This window comes from Eptatretus burgeri, chromosome 4 (assembly GCF_056783735.1).
Source record: "Eptatretus burgeri isolate ZD-2024b chromosome 4, Ebu_testis_v1, whole genome shotgun sequence".
NCBI lineage: Eukaryota > Metazoa > Chordata > Myxini > Myxiniformes > Myxinidae > Eptatretus > Eptatretus burgeri.
The window spans coordinates 140,712,903-140,734,110 of record NC_140964.1 but is presented as its reverse complement, the minus strand read 5'-3'; the positions used below and the strand labels follow the sequence as shown (position 1 = coordinate 140,734,110).

Genomic DNA, 21,208 nt, shown 5'->3' with positions numbered 1-21,208 from the left:
GGACTCTTCCTCTTTCCAAGCAGGATGAAATGAAAATCTGTTTGTTGATACTTTGTCAAAATGAAGTGCTGAGTTTCATTTTTCACAATGTTGATGATGAAACACGAATCATCAAAAAGTATTATGTTTATCTTTATTTACATATGTTTATCTTTCTTTTGTACACTTGCCCTTTCTCGTTTTCTATCCTCCCTCCCCCATCACCTCCATCTTATTCTTTCTATCCATCCCCAACATCAATTGCTCATTTACTTATATTGACTGAAATTTTAAGACGTGTTTCTTTTTCTTAACTCCCTATCATTCGTCCAATGCCTCCACAGCAATGGTCGGGTAGTTCATTATAATGGTTCCAGTCTCTTGCAATGGAAAAGCATTCGTCTGGACATCTCACTTGTTCCTGGTAAATATAGGTACACTTTAATACATTATTTAATTATTCCTCCTCACTCTTCCTGGTAAAGAAAGGTGCACTTGAATACATTATTTAAACAATGAGTACACCTGATCCCTGTGGCTTCAAATGGGCTATGTACTGACGTGTTCAAATGTGAAGCCACCTCTCACACTTGATTGGGATCATAGAACACCATTTGTTCATTCTCGAAGTGGATTTGGAGTGTCTCAACCCAGACCAATTTTATTTTGCAAATCCCCGAGCTGCTTCGGGTGGTTCACCCCGGTTTGGCCTCATGAGCCAGGCACCAGGACTTACTCCGTATGCCCCCCACAAATTAGGAGGCGTTGGCCTCATCCCATGCAGTGGTCTGGCCTCGCAATGTGCCAGTGTGTCACTGGTCACAGTTTAAGGCGGACTTGGACTTCGCTGGTCTACAACTCCTGATGGGATACCAATTTAGTTTGCGTTTCCCACCCCTACTTTGCTGGGGCTGGCAGAGGGTGGAATTTTAAAAATTCAAACCCTTAGGAAGAGTGTTATACATCGAATAAGGGTCACAATCGAGCAATAATGGTGTCGGGGGCAATATCATTTGTCGCATTTGTTGAAGACCTTTATTATCTCAAGATCCTTGTGGCACAGCTCACGAGGTTTTATGAGACATGTGTTGGTCCCCATGTGACTCAAACTGTGAAACAGAATCACACTTAGTTCCTTGACTTTGCAAGAAGTTGTGGACTTTGGGTGGCTGGTTCATGGTTTTAGTGCTCACAGCCTCATCTCTGGACTTGGTATTCCAATGCAAAGGTGAGGCAAAGATGATTGACCATGTGTTCGTTAATGGATGCTGGAGGATGCTCCAGAACTGTAGGGTCTAACAGAGTGCTTAGTTCCTCAACACTGACCACAGGCTTGTTGTGGAAACTCTGAAGTTGTAGCTTAAATCCAGGAGAGAGAGAGAGAGAGAGAGAGAGAGAGAGAGAGAGAGAGAGAGAGAGAGAGAGAGAGAGAGAGAGAGAGAGAGAGATATATATATATATATATATATATATATATATATATATATATATATATATATATATATATATACCATCCTAGCTTTGGCTAGATGTTGGCAAGCTCAAGGATGAGAGGGTTGCTGAAGAGTTGGCGAACAGGTTGAGTGGGGATCTGAGGGGATCTGGATGTTTCGGCGGATCCTGAAGAGTTGTGGAGTGCCTTCAAGACTACCTACCTTCCTTGATGTTGCCGGTGGATGTCCTGGAATCGACTTTCATGTGAAGATGAACTTTGTGTCCCAAGGGACACTGGACACCATTGACCAGAGTCTACAGGGCCAGGCTTAATGGCAGAGCTGAGCTGTTCAAGGGGTTGAGGCATAAAACTGTAAGTGCACTGAAGACACATAAGGAGGTCTATGTGCGAGGAATCTGTGAAGGGGTCGAGCAACACCTGTGTTCAAGTGATTCTCCTCTTGCTTACAAAGGAATTTGTGCATTGCATTCCTCCAAGCTCGTCCCTTGGTGTACTGCAGTTGGAGCAGAGGGTGGTGGGCTCTTGACAGAAGAGTCTGAAGTGAAAACCCCTTGGGCCGGTTACTTTGAGCGGCTGTACCAGGCTGACCCACAAGCTGTTGAGTTGGATGTCAGGGATGTAACTATCCCTATTGCTGAGCCTCCAATCAACTGTGAAGGGAGGAGCTTAGCAATGAAGATCTTCTGGCTCTTGATCTTCTGAAGATCAATGAAGAGGAGGAGTGCATCAGAGAGGAATCAGAATCAAGTCCTGAGGAATTTGTGCCTGTTTAAAACCCTCATGACAAAGGTCATGGCAAAGGTTTCAAATTGGTTGATGAAGCCATGGCCATCTTTGATGAACACGATCCTGACTGCATGAGAAGTTCCAGGGTATGGAGGGAGATAGAGAATGTCCTGAAATGTTAGAAGAAGGTCTACGAACAGAAAATGAAGCCACTCATCTCTCCATTATGAAATTCTTAAAAAAAAAACAAAACTCCCAAGTGAATCGGCCTCCATTTCATCTTCTGAGCTTTCAACCTCAACGGGACAGCCTGCCACACCTGAATAATCCTGCCATAAGCAATATGGACTGTATCCAACCCCAAGAATGGTTGCAATTATTGAAAAGTATTTCATTCTCATATTTTTATTTGTTATATTTTTTATTTATGCATTGTTTACTGCTTTTTTGATGTTTTATGTAGGTCTTCAACCTTAAAATGTTGAAATCTTTCCCATTTGGAACATAACCCCAATTTTCACATGTTAAATATTGTTGCGAATTCGCGCCTGCCGGCGTGTGATCGGCCTCTCGACTCGAATGGCGGCCGCCTCGCCCACCGGAACGGACAATTCAGTTGTGACCCTCTCGGAACAACGCCGGGAGCTAGTCACGGGTGGGGGTTTAACCTCACCACGATCGTGCCAATTGCCCACCCGCGCAGGATAGGGTTGCTCGCCAAATTCGATCTACCTAAGTACCTGCGCAAGTGGCCGACCGGTCGATCGTACCACGCCACAGGCCGACTCCGGACACGAACTGCTTAAGCGGTCTGTTCCGTGCTACAGTGATAACCGAGCTGTGTTATCGACGGCCTTGACGGTTCCGATTAATTACCGGGCGTTTTAAACCTGCTACGAACCCCTTACGTGATGCAAGATGGAAATTCAAATGAAGGAAAGGACGCAGCAAAACGGGGAACAAGTTCACACAAGCACGTTTAATTCACACAGACCAGCACAGAGGGCACGTATTTACAGTCAGAATAGTCATGTACAATCAAGCAAAAGCAAGTCAAGAAATGGCACGTATACACAATCACAGGCAAAGAGATGTCCCGACTAAACCCGACACACGGCAACACTTAACCAGTTTTACTTCAAGGACAGGTGCCACCCACAGTCATTTACATGAACCCAAAGGAAAAGAGAAAGTTGCGACTTCCCTGCACGCGTCGTCCAGCATCGCGTCCTTGACCTCAAATCCGAGCCTCCCCCGATGTGGTCTGCGACTCGCACCTCGTGCCGGCACGTGGAGCCGCTCCGCACCACGAACGGGGCTTCCAGCACTTGGCAGAAGGCTCGCCCTCTCCCGCTGTAGACGGCGACAGGGCCCAGGACGAGGATGCGCCAACTCGACTCCCTCCAGCTGGACTCGTAGGAGAACTCTCTGAAGAACTCGTGGACGAACGAACCACCAACAGCAACAACCACACACAGACGACGAAGAGGAAGAGGAGGAGGAAGCGAGTGGAGGAAGAGAGAGAGAGGGCGCCCCGCCTGTGTTCGTCCTTTATAGCGCGGGGCTCCGCCCTTCGCTCCACCCTGTTTTCGGCTCCACCCTCCTTCGAGGAGGTTCTCGAAAAGGGGCGTTCCCTCACCCCGACCGCCTCACGCTGTTCATTCACTAATCGGCGGCGAGCTGTCCTTCCCCCTTCTCTCACACCAAGCGCAGGGAAGAATGGCGGGAAAAGCCCACCAGCATCGTTGGCGGTTTTTGTTTGTTTGAAATAAAAGATAGAGAAAGAAAAACGACTCACTGAAGGATCGCAGCCCGAATTGATCACATAAATTCCCTCTATACAACGGGTTTGGGCTAACTACACAAGTACTTACAGAGATATCTCACCTGAGGGCCCTTTATGGTGTAATGCGAATTTCCACAGCCGTAACAATATGAAACATTGTTGTCTCTGTTGATTAGCTTAACCCCAGATATTTTGATTAAAAAAAAAAAAAAATATATATATATATATATATATATATATATATATATATATATATATATATATATTGCCCCTATAACACGTTTTTGGATGTCACGGCGTTTCGTGAGAAGGCATCCCCCGCATTATATGAGGGTGACCTGTATGTAATGTTTTGTGTGGAGATGGCACAACTTTGAGTCATTAATTTGTACACTAATTGCTAACACTGTATAAAATCACTGCTGCCTAATTGGGAAATGAAGAAAACAATACACTGCTTTGGAGATAATGTTTGTGAATGAGATAACCTCATTTAAAATGTTCAATTTTTATTTGTCTTTGTTTCCTTATTTTTCATTTCTTCCTGTCCCAGGAGATGTGGTGGGTCTTGGTTGGCAATTAAATTCAATTCCCGGAGCTGGTCCACCTCGAGGAAGAGTATTCTTTTGTTTGAATGGTCAACGAATGAAGGCCGAGCTGGACGGAGTTATTGCTGGAATGTGGCCTGTTATTCACGTGCAAAAACCAGTACGACTTTTATTTTCATGCATTGTTTAAGTTTAACAAAAATAAACAAGAGAAAGAGCGTTCAGAGATTGCCGACCCTCGCCAGGACTTGCTTTGTGTAGTGCATTTTGTGTGGTGTATTTTGCGTGGTGTGTTTTGCGTGGCATTTATGTACTGGTATGTTACGTAATTAATAAGAGACCTAATTAGAAATGCCACTTCAAAACTGCTGGCAGTGATGACCGAGTACCAAGATGTCCTGTATTGATGCAACCCTGCTTTGATCGGAAACTTGACCCTGACCCATGACATGTATTATTATTATTATTATTATTATTATTATTATTATTATTATTATTATTATTATTATTATGCAATTGAATTCAGAATTGGATTACAATAAATTCAAGTCAAATCAACTGGAAGACCAAATAGGGACAGTCCTGCATTGGTTTAATGAGAACCAAAACAAGCAAAAAGCAAAGATGAAGTCATCAGGAGGAACCTGGATAGGATTCACATTTCAGCTGATACTCCACCACCCTCAAACCCATCCAAGCACAGTCAAGTGAGTCTAGTTCAAAAAATAAAAAAGAACTCTGGCTGCCAGACCACATGTCCTATCACGTTGAAATTCTAAACATGTACTCCCCATCCCTACTATTTTTTTCACGTCGATGAAGTTTCACATCGATTGTTTAATTGATTCCAGACAAAACATTAACATTTTTTTTAAATCCAATATGGCTGCCACACCACGTGACCTATGATGTCATAATTATTATTAAAACATTCTACATGAGTAATCGCACCAATGGTGAAAATTTCGTCTCAATCCAAGTAGCGGTGGTGGAGAAAAATACAAAAGTTCTGTGCAGACAGACAGACAGACAAACAAATGGACCCAAATGCAATACCCTCTCCTTCGGCGAGGGTAATAACACATGAGAGAATCTCATCTTCTGTGTGAAAATGAAATGCTCCATATTATATAGTCATGTGTTGATACACAGTACATCGTGATCATGACATGCGATTTTAGCACGTGTTTTTTGCAATTTATACGCGGTGTCTCCTATGTTTCTATAATTATTGAGAAAACAGCATAAAGCAACATGACTGGAGTCAGACATGGAGCAATATCGATGTAAACAGAGGGTAGTTCAGAAAATTACAAGGCATTTCAAAATAGAGTATGAAAAGGACGTGACCAAGAATATTAAACACTCGCAGGATACCCGTCTTCAACGGGTTGGAGATTGTGGGCTTTGTTACTCACTGATTGAATCAGGCTTATTTCATGCGAGAACTTCTGGATATACTACATTCCTGGTCCATCCATCATATACGTATATGAACAAACTCGTTCCATTCCCAACTCTGGACCATCCGACATAAAGCTGGCCACATGAAACACATGGTTGGACTCGATAGAGTCCTGTTTGGTGCAGTGTTTGTCCTTGTGCCTTGTTCATTGACGTGGTGAATGGTAGAGATACCAAGAATTGGAGCCACTTGAATTTCAATGGGCAGTCGCTGGGAATGAATGGTATACGGGGAATCAACACATTCTCTCCTGAGAACTCTCCAATGGAGAGTGAAGCTTCCATGAGATTTTTCATTTGCTGCCGCATGACCAACCGAGTTCCATTGCACAATTTTGGGGAATGCAGATTGTGAAGAAACATGACTGGTGTCCCAACTTTCAATTTACCCTCACGTGGTGGCATGCCCGCAGGATGTAGCAAGTTCAGAAACTCGTCAGGGTTGTGTAAAATTTGATCCTTGTTGTCACTCATGGTCATGAGTCATTTCACAACCAGTTGCGTTTCGGAAATATCATTGAGTAATCTGTAATTTTAAGTTTTAACAATGATTCCAAATTAACAAGTTTATTATCTTCACTGTTCGTTCTGTGTTTTGCAGAACACCAAGGTTCGAGCAAATTTTGGTTCACGGCGGTTCCTCTACGCTCCTGGTCGCTGTCTCAGATCAGCAGCTGATTTAGCCAGTGAAGCAACAGAGGAGATCACGCAAAACTTCTTAGCACTTCCATTTGCTGCCTCATTGGATATCGATGAAGGAGCAGGCGTACCTGGGGGATCTGGAAGTGGCGTTTCTCAAGAACTGCCTTGCAGAATTAAAACATCTTCTGTGATTTTAACACGTGAGAGATTTGCTTGTTTCATGACTCTTTTCTCTCTTATATCAATGTAAAATTGCCTTTGTTATGCTTTTTTTAAATCTTGTCCACGCCTTTAATGTTGTATGTATCTGTCAAATTTCCAAAGTTGTTTTGAACTTAACGTGAAAATATTGTCACGTCAGATGGTCCGCTAACAGAGACCATATGAACCGATGGGTTTATAAAGGCCTCCACAAATACCGAAACGAATAGAATTCACTGCATCGTTTTTAACCAATTCGTAATCCTCCAAGGGTTGTGAAGCAGGTAAACTGAAACTAGTGGTTGTTCATGCGTGGGAATGCAAAAGGCGAGAAGACGTTTCTTTCCAAATAATGATTTATTATAAAAACAGTATGGAGTAAAAGGAAGGACAGCACAATCGATAAATACGCGACAGATTTGGGGGTCAACAGACACAGAAAAGGAGAAGAAGGAACATGCAAACTTACGCACAATGAAAGAAAATCATACTCAAACCCAGCCAGTAGCCACGGACATGAAACGGACTCAGACCAGACAATAGGGTAGCAGGTGATGACTTTAGGCAGGCACGAGCTGATATCTGCAGCACCACGACCCGCGGTCGTGGAAGTTGTGCAGGCTGGTGATGGTGTCAGCATGGTGAAGTGTGGCTCCAGAAACAGTGGTGAAGAGACCAGAAGACAAGGGAGGTGGCTAATCAGAGAGAGGTATGTCTTCGCCTCGATCATCAAATGTAATCTTTATCTAACTGCTGCACACATGTGCAGACATGGTCTTCACCACCTCCGGGACCACTTTTATTGGCGGCGGGCCCGACATTGGCTGTCTGAAGGCGATGCCATCTTCCGGGGCCATCCCTGACCTGTGGGGCAGCCTCTGGAAAAAGTGTTCCACCTTCAACCAGGGCTTCACAGGTCACTTCACCACCATGGCTTACAGTCTGCTGGCCAAATAATTCATGATGGTGCTGTTCAAAGCGCCATTGCTTTATAAGCCCTCATCCTGACCTCGCCTGAACAGAAGGTTGCACACAATAAAACCTTAATCTCTACTGTTCTCAGATTATGATCACCACCTTCCCACTGCACATATTACACATGACTTACCCCTGACAGATACACCTAATACTTGAGTAAATCTAACCTACTCGAACACATGGTCCATACTATTCTTAACACGATCCATCGATTAACGTGCCTCCCCCTTCTCCCCCTTTTCCATGTAACAATATTTATTACAGATACTGCAGTAATTGCATTGAACAACAGTCGCATGGAAAACTAGAAGGGCACTCAGTAGAGTGCATACCTCCGCTTCGTAATGCCTGATGCATGAGAACATATCGGGCCCAATACATGTTTGAAATATCATGCTACACAGTACTACATAGTTTTTGGCCATATCTCTCAATGGTGAAGAATCACTTTGAAAATTTATTAATTCTCGTATCCAGATCCAGATCTGGATTTGGATCTTCACCAAAATTTAATCAATTCGTCCTTGCTACACACCCAATCTGTTCACCAAGTTTCGTCCGAATCCATCCACAACTTTTTGAGATATCGTGCGATACATCGTTTGTGGCAACTATCTCTCAATGGTGAAGATTCACTTAAAAAATTGTAGTAGTCGGATCCGGATCCGAATCTTCACCAAAATCTAATCAGTGTGTCCTTGTCACACACCAAACCTGTTCACAAAATTTCATCCGGATCTGTTCACAACTTTTTGAGATAGCCTGTGCACAAACAAACAAACAGACAGACAAACAGACAGACAAACAGACAGACAAACAGACACAAAGGGGTGAAAACATAACTTCCTTCACCTTCGGCGGTGGAGGTAATTATCTTGATATTTACCCTCTTCGAAGGAAAGGTTATTGCATTTGGGTCCGTTTCTTTGTCTGTCTGTCTGTCTGTCTGTCTGTCTATTTGTTTGTCCGCACAGAACTTTAGTGTTTTTTTCTCAGAAACCACTTGCCGGATTGAGACAAGATTTTCACCAGAGGAGCAAATACTCATGTAGAATGTTTTATTGACAATTATGACATCATAGGTCACGTGGTGTGGCAGCCATGTTGGAAAATGGAAAACCATTGGACCTCTGTATCTCTGAAACCTGACCAAGGAAAAAATTGAAATTTGGCGCATGGCAAGTACTCGTCATGGGGAATAAGTTAAAAAAAAAAATGACCGTTTTTACAGCCATTTTTCCCTGCTGTGCAGGGGTTTGGCTTTTTCTTGAGGCAATGTTTTATGGCCGGATGCCCTTCCTGACGCCAACCCTGGTCACCTCTTACGACACACAGGGATATGGTACACCTATTCTAACCGGGGCATACACCGGGACCGGTACACTGGTACTCATTTCGCCGACCTCAGAAGAATGACAGGCTGAGTCAACCCCCTGGTGTTAATTCAGCAGCCAACGGGGCTTGAACTCAGGACCCTTGGATCCCAAGCCGCCACCCTAACCACTAAGCCAACACCAGGCTCGTCATGGGGAATAAGTGTCATTTTTTTTTTATTATTATGTCATAGGTGCCTTCCTTATGACATCATAATTGTTTGCTGATTTGTCAGCGTTATGTCTGGTTTGCCAGTGGCAACCTGAATGTAAAGACCTGTAAGGTTTGAGTGAATGCCCTGGATATTTGAAGTCCACACTGTTAATGAAGAGGGAGGGAGGATGCTTTGGGTGCAGGGGATGGAGGGAAGGGAGAGTATGACAAGGGAGGAGGGGGGGGGGGAGGTAAGGAGAGTTGTTTAAAGAGTGTGGGGGGTTGCAGAAGAGCTAGGGGAGGGGCTGGATGAGGAGGAGAAAAGGCTCTGTGGTGCTGGGGGAGAGGGGCAGGAGGCAGTTGAGGATTTGAGGAGGTGGAGTGATGAGATGGAGGTGAGAGAGCAGGGGAAGGAGGTAGCTTTGTGGATGTGAGGGAGGGCAACTTTGAGAAGGATGAGTGAGGGGTGAGTGAGGGGGGTGAATGGTGGGAGAAGGGAGAGTTGAGGGATAAAGGTGAGGAGGAAGCTTGGCGGGAGAAGAGTGTGATGGTTGCTTTGAGAGGGAGCCATGAGAGGGGTGAGTTGACACTAAAGTTGAAAAAAAAAGAATGGTTGATGGAAAGTGAACATTCCTAGCAAACTGGGGGTTTAAAAAAATATTTTTAGGTCAGGGATGCGATTAAAGACATTTCTTGATGGATGCAGTAAAAGCGAATTTAGAGAACGGAGAGAAGAAACGCTGTCACAGTTGGATTTTTTGAGGAAAGTTATGAAGGAAAGGTCGAATTGAGAGCAGTCCAGAAATAGAAGACGAGTCGTGCATTATGATACAGTAATGAAGACCACACGTGTGAAAGAGGAAGATGAAACATTAGAAAAGATGGTTTCTTCTTCTTTTTCCTCTTCTTTTTCCTCTTCTTATTCCTCTTCTTATTCCTCTTCTTTTTCCTCTTCTTTTTCCTCTTCTTATTCCTCTTCTTGTTCCTCTTCTTGTTCCTCTTCTTGTTCCTCTTCGTCTTCCTCTTTGTTTTCGTCTTCGTCTTCCTCTTCTTACTCCTCTTCTTATTTTTCTTCCTCTTCCTCTTCTTCTTCCTCTTCTTCTTCCTCTTCCTCTTTTTATTCTTCTTCCTCTTCTTCTTCCTCTTCCTCCTCTTCTTCCTCTTCTTCTTCCTCTTCTTATTCCTCTTCTAATTCCTCTTTTTCTTCCTCTTTTTCTTCCTCTTTTTCTTCCTCTTCTTCTTCCTCTTCTTATTCCTCTTTTTCTTCCTCTTCTTCTTCCTGTTCTTCTTCTTCTTCTTCTTCTTCTTCTTCTTCTTCTTCTTCTTCTTCTTCTTCTTCTTCTTCTTCTTCTTCTTCTTCTTCTTCTTCTTCTTCTTCTTCGTCTTCGTCTTCGTCTTCGTCTTCGTCTTCGTCTTCGTCTTCGTCTTCGTCTTCGTCTTCGTCTTCGTCTTCCTCTTCTTCTTCTTCTTCTTCTTCTTACTCTTCTTTTTCTTTTACTCTTCTTCTTCTGATTACTCTTCTTCTTCTTCATATTATTATGATTAATATTATTATTATTGTTTCAGAGTTATCATCAGATTCGGAAATGGAAAGTTTGTCAGAAAAATTGTGAGGTGAATGGTGAATTTGGATCGGTAAACGCAGGGGGTCTAAACAGATCACGTGGTTACGGTTGGAAGCACGTGGTTACGGGAGGTGTATAGTCAAAAGTGTATTTATTTATTTGATATAAGGATTGCGTAACATTCCGACAAGGGAAGGTTGAAGTAAAATCGTGGAGGTGTGTGGTGAATTTGGAACTGTAAATGCAGAATGAAGCTGCTGGGTCGATGAAAAATATCAGGAAGAGGGTGGAGGGGAGACACGTGATTGCAGGTGGTGTATAGATAAAAGGATATCAGGAACAATATTATTTTTTGATGTATCTTTGAAGAATCGGTAAGATTCGCGAATGGAAGGTTGTAGGGAGAAATCGTGAAGGTAATGGAGAGAGTGGGTCAGCTCAAGTAGAATGAAGATGGTGTGCCGGCATAAAGACGACGAAGAAGAAGAGGAAGAAGAAGGATCAGGAAGAAGAAGGAGGAGGATCAGCACTCGTGGGTATGCAGGGATAAAGGATATTTTTTTGGTTTTGAATTTAAGACAAGAAACAGAGTGTTTTGTTGGGAGGGGTGGGAGACGTTGGGAAAGTGGGGAAAATAGGAATTGAAGGTAATAGGGAGAGAATACAAATAAAAACGACCGTACACCTCGAGGGGAAGGATGGGTAGGCCTCAAGGAACCCGGTAAGACAAGGTCGACAAAAACTCACAAAATAGCACGATTTTTGAAACAAAACCGAACTAGGAACATGCAGTAACATGTAGGTGAAAAAATAAACTGTTAAAACGGGACGGATAACGTCCGGAAACTTAACTTTGAGAAAGTCGGCAGAGAACCCTGAGAGAACCTGCCCTCACTCCAAACCCAGAACCAGAAATGTCTTATTGACATTCTCAAATGACTGATGGCCTTTCGAGTCGCCACTGTTCATCGCTTTCTTTTTTCTGCATCACTGCCATGGCGCCCCACTGCTAACCATTTGCTGAAAATGGCTGGCATGCTTGACTTCAATGAGGAACCTTTTCTCATGTACTTGCAACATGTGGACATCTCTCCATTGCCTTTGTTTTACCAAGAACTGTTGCAAGCCTGGCAGCCTCTTGTTGTGCACCGAGATATGGCTCACGAGAACATCAACAACTTTCTCGACGAGCCTATCTTCTACAACGCACTTTTTCCGAACATACCTCGATCATGTGCTGATGTACAATGCTTCCTAAGCTCCGGCATACGTGTCATATGAGATCTGCGGAACAAGAACGAAACATGACACTCAGTCAGATACATTGTGACTACCGTTGGAATGCGCTCTTTAAGAACTGCCTCCCAGCTCATCCAGGAGGTTCTGCATACCTCTCGAAGTTTGGGACTCCATTTTGATACCACTAACGCTTTCCCTGCAATCCATGTTTCCTTCTTTCCGCAGTTATGTATAACATCACTTGCATCAACAGAAACTGTGATCCTGTCTTCCTCTCCACTTCCGAGTGTTGCTAAAAAGTACCTGTACCACCTTTGTGTTACCATGCGGCATCCCGATGTGTGCAAAGATAGTTTTGGATCCCGATGGAAGGGGATGTTGCCTCCGGGGTCCCACCTGTGCCCACAATGGGTTGCCATGTATGTCCCACCGATTGTAAAATGGACTGTTGATATTGTTGTGGGCCGGGTATCGGCGACGAGCACGACTGCTCGTTGGAGCAGCAGAGTCGACTCCACCGAACACCCGGAATTTAGATCATGCTCCTCAGAGAACTCCGAAACGCATAGGTCCCATACAGGACCGTGGTCGCCAATATTTCGGCAGCGTGAGGTAGGGTCCACTTGTCTAACTGCAATTTACCTAAGTACTCACGCCGTCCAACTACCGGGGAAAGCACACCCTCGGCCGACTCTGTCCGATCCGAGTCGCGGGAACGGCTCCGATCCAGCGTAACCGAGCGGAGTTACCAGAGCCGCACTGGACCAAATGTACATCTATAGCAGCAACGGCCTTTTTAATCACCTAACACGCACCGTGCTAAACCAATGAAGGAAAGGACGAGGATGAGCTGAAACATTCAACAAGAGGGGATGTATTTTACAATAGGGGAAGGGGACACATAAAGGGCAGAGTTAAACCGACTATGAAGGGTGCAAATAATGTACAGCAAAAGCACTTCACCAGTTGCTACTTATAGACGGGCCCACACACAGACGCACACCCAACAGAAACGGACCCAAATGGTCTTTATTCGGCTCTCCAGCCGCGGAGGATAGTTCGGCTGAAAGTCAGGATGGCTGGCTACCTGGCCGCGAGTGCGCGGCTGCACGTCCACCCCTTCCCGGAGCTCCGGTCGCCAGCAGACCAGTGCCAGCGACTAGTTGAGGCCAGGTCAGCGTCTCGCAGACCAGATCAACGTCGAGAGATGCGTTCCGCGAACCAGACTATGCACTCAAGCATACAGAGAACCAGACTACGAGCTCGAGCATACAGAGAACCAGACTACGAGCTCGAGCAGACCGGGCGCATTTATTTGTTGTTCTTTCTTTCTTTCCTTTCCTCCTTCTCGGGCACGGTCCGCTCCTGTGTGGCCTGCTCTCATTGGGCGGACTGCGTGTCATGGCTCCGCCTTCTTGCAAAGGACCGCCCCGGCTCTGATCCGCTCTTCGCCCATTGGCCGCAAAATGATGCAAAGTCCGCTGATTAGACCGGGGGGGGGGGGGGGGATGACGGCCGTCGCTGCCGACCGCCCCTCAAACAAGGAGAGGAATATGGTCCTGTGTGGGCTGCGCCTATTGGTCGACCGTCGGCAACCTCGCTCGCATCCCCCGGATTGGGCGAGAGACATTACTTTCTTGTGAACTCCGCCCACGTACGTGCTGACACGCACGTGTGCAATGGTGCCGGTGGATGATGGTGGAAGGAAGCGAAGGCAGATGTCGTCGGTGTTGTTGTTGTTATAAAAATCCTAACTATCAAAACAACTCCGCAGCGCATGAACATCCAAGTCCCACTAGAATAGGGACGTGACCCTAACTAGAAACACACACTTACTGATATAACTGAGCTATATAATAGGGGACGGTTGTCTGTCTGTGTGCACAAGGCTTCCAAATTTGTAACAATATCTCTTGGAGAATTGTACATATGATTTTACCTACGAATGTTTTATTACATCATTTTAATGTTTAAATTCTGTTTTGTGCCCCTTTTGTATGGCCTCTGAAGATTTATATCATGCCGATGTTGACTGCGCAAGACTGACCCCACTTTTTACCTTTTTATCACAGTTATGCTGTCACATGAAAATTGTATTTTCTTTACGTACTTTTATTTTCGTGTTGTCGCTAAATTCCAAACATCATGTTGAATCTGCTCTCGTCAATTTTATAATAGCAGAAGGGAAACCAGCAATTTATAAAACAAGGAAAGCTAAACTTCTTGCAAATCCTGATGCTGATTACAATGTTTTAACAGTTTTTAAGGCCCTTCCGTGGTGAGATGATGTGCAGAATTTTATTTTCACCAAAATATTAATAATCTTGAACTGTTTAAGCAGAAATGGTGTCACAGGAATGCTTTGTGTAAAGTAGACCAAAATGATCTTATTATCTCATTTTAGCTGTGTACTTGACCTTCTTATTTTGATATGACTTGTTTTGAATGTTAAAGAGCAGGTTTTGGGTCGCTGATGACTTCACGTGATTCGAAGGTTGTAATCACATTAATAATTAATCGTTGTGCATTTATTTTCTTACATTTGAAACTCAAAATATGTTAAAATTAGCTTTTAAGTCCAAACTTTTGTCAGTGATCGAAAAACAGTCTGGAAGTTACTGAAGATGCTATGATGTCACGTTCTCCGAAAACTTCGTGAACATTCGGAAACGGCGTGTGAACAATGGTGAGATGCGAATCAGAGAGTGATTTCAGTGGCGATGAAATTGAGTGTTTTCATTCCGATATTGCCGAGGACGAGTCGGAGGATGATGGGAATTTATACTATTATGGAGCACTGAGTGCTCACAGCACAGTGGTCAGTGTAGGGTGTGTGAGGAGCGTTCTCCTCTGTGTCCTCAACAAGGCTCTCTTTACCCACACCACTCACTGGTCCACATTGATCTCTCACCAACTGCTCAAGAAACATGTGCAAACAATTACACATCAAATATCAGTGCCATCAGAATTGAATTGAAATATAATTTGCAACATATCAGACTGTCCATTTGTCAGCACTCACCCTGGCATATGTGAGCTTATCCACAGCACGTCGTTGCTTCTTCCCAGCCACCTTGTCAGTATGCTGAGGAGAGTTTTCTCGCTTGAGAGGTGACACAGTGTGAGAAGATGAAACAGGAGCCAGCTGAGGAGGAGAAGGCTGAATGGTGGGCACAGCGTCATGCTTCAGTCTCACTTGAGCAGTTGTTTTGAAACCGAGCTCACTCATTGCGTTTCCTTCGTAATCCTCGGCTGTGAAATGGTCACTACAAATGGCAAGTCTATCCAAAGGGTCCTCTTTACCCGTTTTCTTTGGGGGAAAATTTGCCTGTTTTGTTTGTACAAATCTTATCCACTGCCGGCGAATGTTTGATTCCTTCGGGAATCGGTGGGAGCGATTACCCATTTTCGCAAAACTTTGTTCTACAATAATTCAAAATAAAAAAGCATAATATAGACAGTTGCAAGCTCAACAAAAGCGAAAGAACGGCCCGCTGAACTGGACACTTCTTCACTGAGCGAGTGGGCGTCGGCTTTGTTTTGGAGAACGTGACGTCACCGTCCATATATGGCACGCGGCTGTTTTTTTTCAACAGCCTCGAGAAATAACAACTTCGGAGTTAAATTTAATTAATTTTCCCAATAGTTAGGCAACCACAATAGTTTGCATCGAACTATTTAATGCACATATAATCATATTGATAAATTTTCAGAACATGTTTGGTGACCCGCAACCTGCTCTTTAAGTATAACTGTTTTTTTTCAAAGCTTGTATAAATATAGGTTTACAAAAGTCAAAGTCTCTCCCTCTCTCTCACTGTCTCACTCACGCACCCTCCCTTCCGCAGAGAATAGCAAAGTTTGGTGAGGTGTCACTCTCCCCACCTCCTCGCTAGTTCCCCACTCTTCATCCTCTCTGCCTCCCCTCCCCCCTCTCACCCAATACCTCTCTCCTCTCTTTCTTTCTCTCCCCCCCCCCCATATTGTCCCCATCAGCAAAGCGATGGTGTGTGGTGTGTGGTATGTGTGTGTGTGTGTGTGTGTGTGTGTGTGTGTGTGTGTGTGTGTGTGTGTGTGTGTGTGTGTGTGTGTGTGTGTGTGTGTGTGTGTGTGTGTGTGTGTGTGTGTGTGTGTGTTGTTACGAATCTGGAAGCCATTTGCACACAAACAGACAACAGTCCCAAAGCTTAGTTATTTCAATAAGTATGTGTATAGTTAGATTCCTCCCTATGTCTGAAGGGAATTACATGTGTGCGCTGCGAAGTTTCTTTCGAGTTAGATTTTTGCAATACCCAACGCCAACAAATCAATCCGTCACTTCTTCGCACTATCGATGCCATTGCCCACATGCGTTCGAACACGGACGTGGGCGGAGGTTTCCTCAACTCAGAACACCCACTCCGCCCAGGAAAGGAGGGGGTTCCCCCCAGTCCATTCACGGATGGACAAATATCACCCCACGAAACCCTGTCCAATCAGGGCAAAGATTACCTCAGAGGATCGATCACCGCACCTCGCACTGGGGAGAGATAAGAATCGCCGGGCTCCCCTTAGTGCTCGCTGGAGTTATGTTGGAATTGTCGGAGAAGAAAGGGGTCGCCATTGCTCTTGGTGTGCGTCGTTGGTGGTCATCGTTGCTGTGTCTCAAGCTGGTCCTCTGACTATTCCACAGCCGTCGACTTCCATCTCACATTTTGTCGAGCAATAACCCGGAGTCCGAGCCGGGAATCTCTGCTGGCCTTCTGTGAGGAGCGGCCCTGGACCCTGCAAAACCATGTCTGGGCTCGCAGACGACCCCGAGTTTCATACCTGCACTCGCGGGCCAACCCGCATGAGGCGGCCAGGTACCGACCAAACTCTGACCTCCAGCCTGTCTATTTCCTTGGCTGCGAGGGTCGAAATAAAGATAATCCGGGTCCATTTTCTTTTGGTGTGTGTGTGTCTGTGGTAGCGCCGTTCTACAAGTAGAAATTGTATCAGTCTTGATTGCTCATTGTACATTTTCCTGCATATTCGTGATAAAGTCTGCTCTGTGTCTCCCTTCCCGATTATTGTAAATAAACTCCTGTTAAATGTACCAGTTCATTGCCTGTCATTTCTATCATTGACCCAGTATGGTTCGGGCTTGAGAGTCAGGAAGGCCGATTGTGTCGTAAGTTGTTATTTGGACCGGCGTGGCTTTGGTAACTCCCGCTCGGTTACGCTGCATCCGAGTCGGTAACAGCCACTCGGTTCAGACTAAGCCGGCCGAGGGTGTGGCTTCCCCGGTAGTTAGATGGCGTGAGTACTTAGGTAAATTGGAATAGACAAGTGGACCCTACCTCACGCCGTCGGAATATTGGCAACCACAGTCCTTTAAGCGACCCGTCGACTCCGGAGTTATCCAGGGTGATGACCTTCCATTCCGGTGTTCGGTGGGAGATGACCCAACTGCTCCGTCTAGCGGTCGTCCTCACCACCGAACCCGGCACAACAACAATATATGTCTCACTTATATTTCAGGCTTATGGCTTCCATCCTAATACCCTCATTTGATCATCATATTCAGATTATTAAAGCTTCAGCCTGCCGTCATCATGGATTTTCTGCTCAATCCAGGTTTCTATCGACATGTAGTAATATCGTAATCTTTTTTTAAGGGCTTCCTCTTCTTTTATCGGATCTCATGAAATTTCAGAATAACTTCGCCAGTCACTTTTCATGAATGTAGATTTCCCCTTTTTGCGGAGGTTCAGAGATGCCAATGCACTTTGTGTGAAATTCAAATGATAAATTGAATGTAAGGTAGTATTTGTGCATGCATTACTTACTAACCCTGATTCGTGTGTACCCACTCTGTTAGCAGACAATTTATGAGTGCATGTGTGTGTTTGCCTTTATTTCCTTCTTCCCTTTTTACATGCTTTTGAAACTACATGTAGAGTATGACAGCTCTGCCTCATCTCTCTACCATTTGCCATCTGCTTCAGAGGGCCTTCTGTTGAGTGGACCCTCTCCTTCACCTCCTCAACCCCCAGACCTTGATCCTGACATTGATGATGATATCACACCTCAGGTAATTTTCGACTCAGAATAACAGTTTTGTGTCTTTATCTTGCACAATAGAAACAAGTCTTATGGGTAGTTTCATCAGAAGTCATCTCGACTTTCTCAACATCTTCACCGTCTTTGCATCTCGACTTGATTTGACCAGCCTATTTACCGTATTCCACTGCATGATGAAGGCCTCCAACCCAATGGTCCATTCTGTTCTTGTCAATGCGGTTTGAATTCGTAGTACTGCAGTAAAGTTTTCAATTTAATCTTTCCTTAGTCTGATCTCTGATGTAACTTTGCTTCCACAGGGGCTTTATCCATGTTAACAGTTTGTAAATGTTGCTGTTTATCAGTTGTCTGTCCTTGGTACATGTCCAGCCCAGTTAGTTCTATTTTCGTTTTTTTATTTTCACAAGAATCTCAAGGGAATGTTGTTATGTATATAATTGTCTGATCCATTGGTTTCTCTTGCGGTCCCTTTTGGGTCTGCAAGACAATATCTTTCCATGGCTCTTTGCATGGGTGCATTGGTGCACTAAGGGGGGTCCGTGTTGGGCGGTCTGCCCCGGGTGATAGCTGGGGTTGGTGGCGGGGGGGGGGGGTGGGTGGTTGCCATTGGGAAAGTTGAAATACCAGTACGATACAATGATGGTCGTAGTTTCAAGTGACATTATAATATTATTATTTACCTAATAATAAAGTAATAAGACTCAGTAATAAAGTTCATTTAGTTGTGATCCACCAAAATAATCTTGAACCCGGGTTCCTCAATGAGAAAGGCGCATGTAAGATAACTTCTTTTTTGTCAGGACGTAGCTGATCTCACGTGCTCGAGTGAGATCTCACGCAATCCCATTCGAGTCGGAAGAGCATATGGTAATTCACAAAACATGGAACCAAACATATACACGGAGCAGGAACACATCATTGTATTACAGGGTGGGAGGTGGTGGAAATGGTGGTTAGTGGGAGGAGGCAGGAGGATGCAGAGCTGATGATGTGATTGGCATGGGTTCGTTGGTGGATGAAGCAGATGTTGATGGCTTGAAGTAGCTGCTGAGAGGAGGCTGTTGACAGTTTTTAATTTCTTCTCAAGAGTCTTAATATAAAGCACGATAAACAGGGCCCAGAAAGGTATATATAAAGAACAGGGTCCAGAACACTGCCTTTAGAAACTCCAGCCTGGACAGGAAGAGGGGATGAGAGAACTCCATAAAGGGCCACAAGTTGGCCCTTCAAGGAGTTGTAAGGTAATGTTTTCTGGGATTCTCCCAAGATTAGGAAACAATGGAGAAATCATGACCAGAGCGCGAGATGTCAACCAATGGCTGGAAGAATGGTGTCGGCAGGGCCGTCTTTACAGCATTGTAGGCCCTGGGTAAAACAATGTACCCACCCACCCACTGAAATGAAAACGTAAACTCTCAGTGAAATTAAAGAAATCATTAATTGGTAAAGCAAGAACGAACACAAATGTTGAACAACACAGATGTTGAAATATTTAATTGATCGGTAGAGCAATAATTAATCAACACAAACGTTTGCGACATTTCTTTGCAGAGAATTGTTTTATAATTGGTTGGAAGTCAACATTCTTCAGGATGTCATTTTCCATACATACGAGTGAAAGCCAGTTGAAACGCTGCTGTCCCATTGTGCTACGAAGCTGATTCTTTGTTCGTTTCAATCTTGAAAATGAGCGTTCCCCCGTTCAGTTGGTCACCATCATGCACATGAACACTCTGTGTGCGATTTCAACATTGGGAAACACAGATTTCAAGTTATCTGAAAGGAGTGTGCTGTACACCGCAGGGAGAGCCTCACATTCTTCATTCTGGACCATGTAATGCTTGAGCTGCTTGCACTTATTTTGAAGTTCACCGGAATAAAGGTCTTTATGGTACGTGGTATATATTTTGTATTATTTAGTAGTCGCGCGCTCTATTCACGGGGCCCCTAAATCATGGGGCCCTGGGCAACTGCCCAGCATGCCCATGCGTTAAGATGGCTCTGGGTGTCGGGAGCTAAGTTAAGTGAGTGAGACATGGTTTGAGGAGAGTAACTGGAAGACAGGATGAGAAGGCAACAAGGTACATCGGTGTGATCGGAAAGACAGAATAGGAGAAGTAGCAATCTGGGTAAAAGACAGCATTGCATCATGAGAAAGGGGTGACATTAAGGAGGGAATTAATGTGGAGGATTCTGTGTGGGTAGAGATTTGAGATTGTAGTATACTGGGAGGATGCTTTTATCGGGCTCCAGGTGTGAAAGAAGAGGAGGAGGAAGGAGAAGTACATGAAGACTTAAAATGGGCATGTGGTAAGGGAAGAGTATTGATTATGGGGAATTTTAACTTGCCAGGGATAGATTGGGTCCAGGAACAAGGAAAGGGCAGAGCAGATGAGAATTTCCAAGTTTTAGTCCAAGATTGCTTTTTAACCCAGTTTGTAGATAAGCTTACGAGGGGGAGTACAGTGGTTGACCTTTTAAGTAACGATCCCAATATGGCAGAGGAGGTGGAGGTCTCGGAGCACTTAGGAGCAAGTGACCATAACATTGTGTGTGCGATGACTCTATTAAGGGTTAGATTTCAGGATAGTAGGGTAACGCTATTAGATTTCAGAAAAGCAAACCTTGAGGGTATGAGGAGAGAGAGTTGGGTGATGTAGATCGGGAGACTCTAACAACAGGACAATCAGCATCAGAGAAATGGGAAACCTTCAAGGAGCAAATGTGTAAAGTGCAGAGTAAGGACATTCCAATGAGGTGTAAAACTAGAAGCAGAAAGAGACCAGGGTGGTTGAGCAGTGAGATAAGGAACGCTTTAAGGAGAAGCAGAAGGTATTTATTGGGTTTAAAATAACAGGACTGGAGTTAGATTTATATCATTATCGGAGTAAATAGAGGCAAGTGAAGAAAATAACTCATCAAGCCAGAAGAGAGTATGAGAAGGACATGGCTAAGAATATTAAACATAACAGCAAGGCTTTCTTAAAGTATATTAGGGGAAAATAACAGGTTAGGACCAGTGTGTTCTCATTGAGGAATAGCACTGGGAGAG

The 21,208-nt window shown here is 44.4% G+C and overlaps 1 protein-coding gene across 1 annotated transcript in view; it reads left to right on the top strand.

Moving 5' to 3' along the window:
• HECTD4 (HECT domain E3 ubiquitin protein ligase 4) overlaps positions 1-21,208 on the top strand; it is a 525,771-nt gene that overhangs the window by 232,780 nt on the left and 271,783 nt on the right. The window contains exons 30-33 of the mRNA XM_085880170.1: positions 324-403; positions 4,501-4,655; positions 6,561-6,801; positions 18,033-18,166. Coding sequence (XP_085736296.1) covers positions 324-403; positions 4,501-4,655; positions 6,561-6,801; positions 18,033-18,166 — 610 coding nt within the window. The remainder of the gene's footprint in view (positions 1-323; positions 404-4,500; positions 4,656-6,560; positions 6,802-18,032; positions 18,167-21,208) is intronic.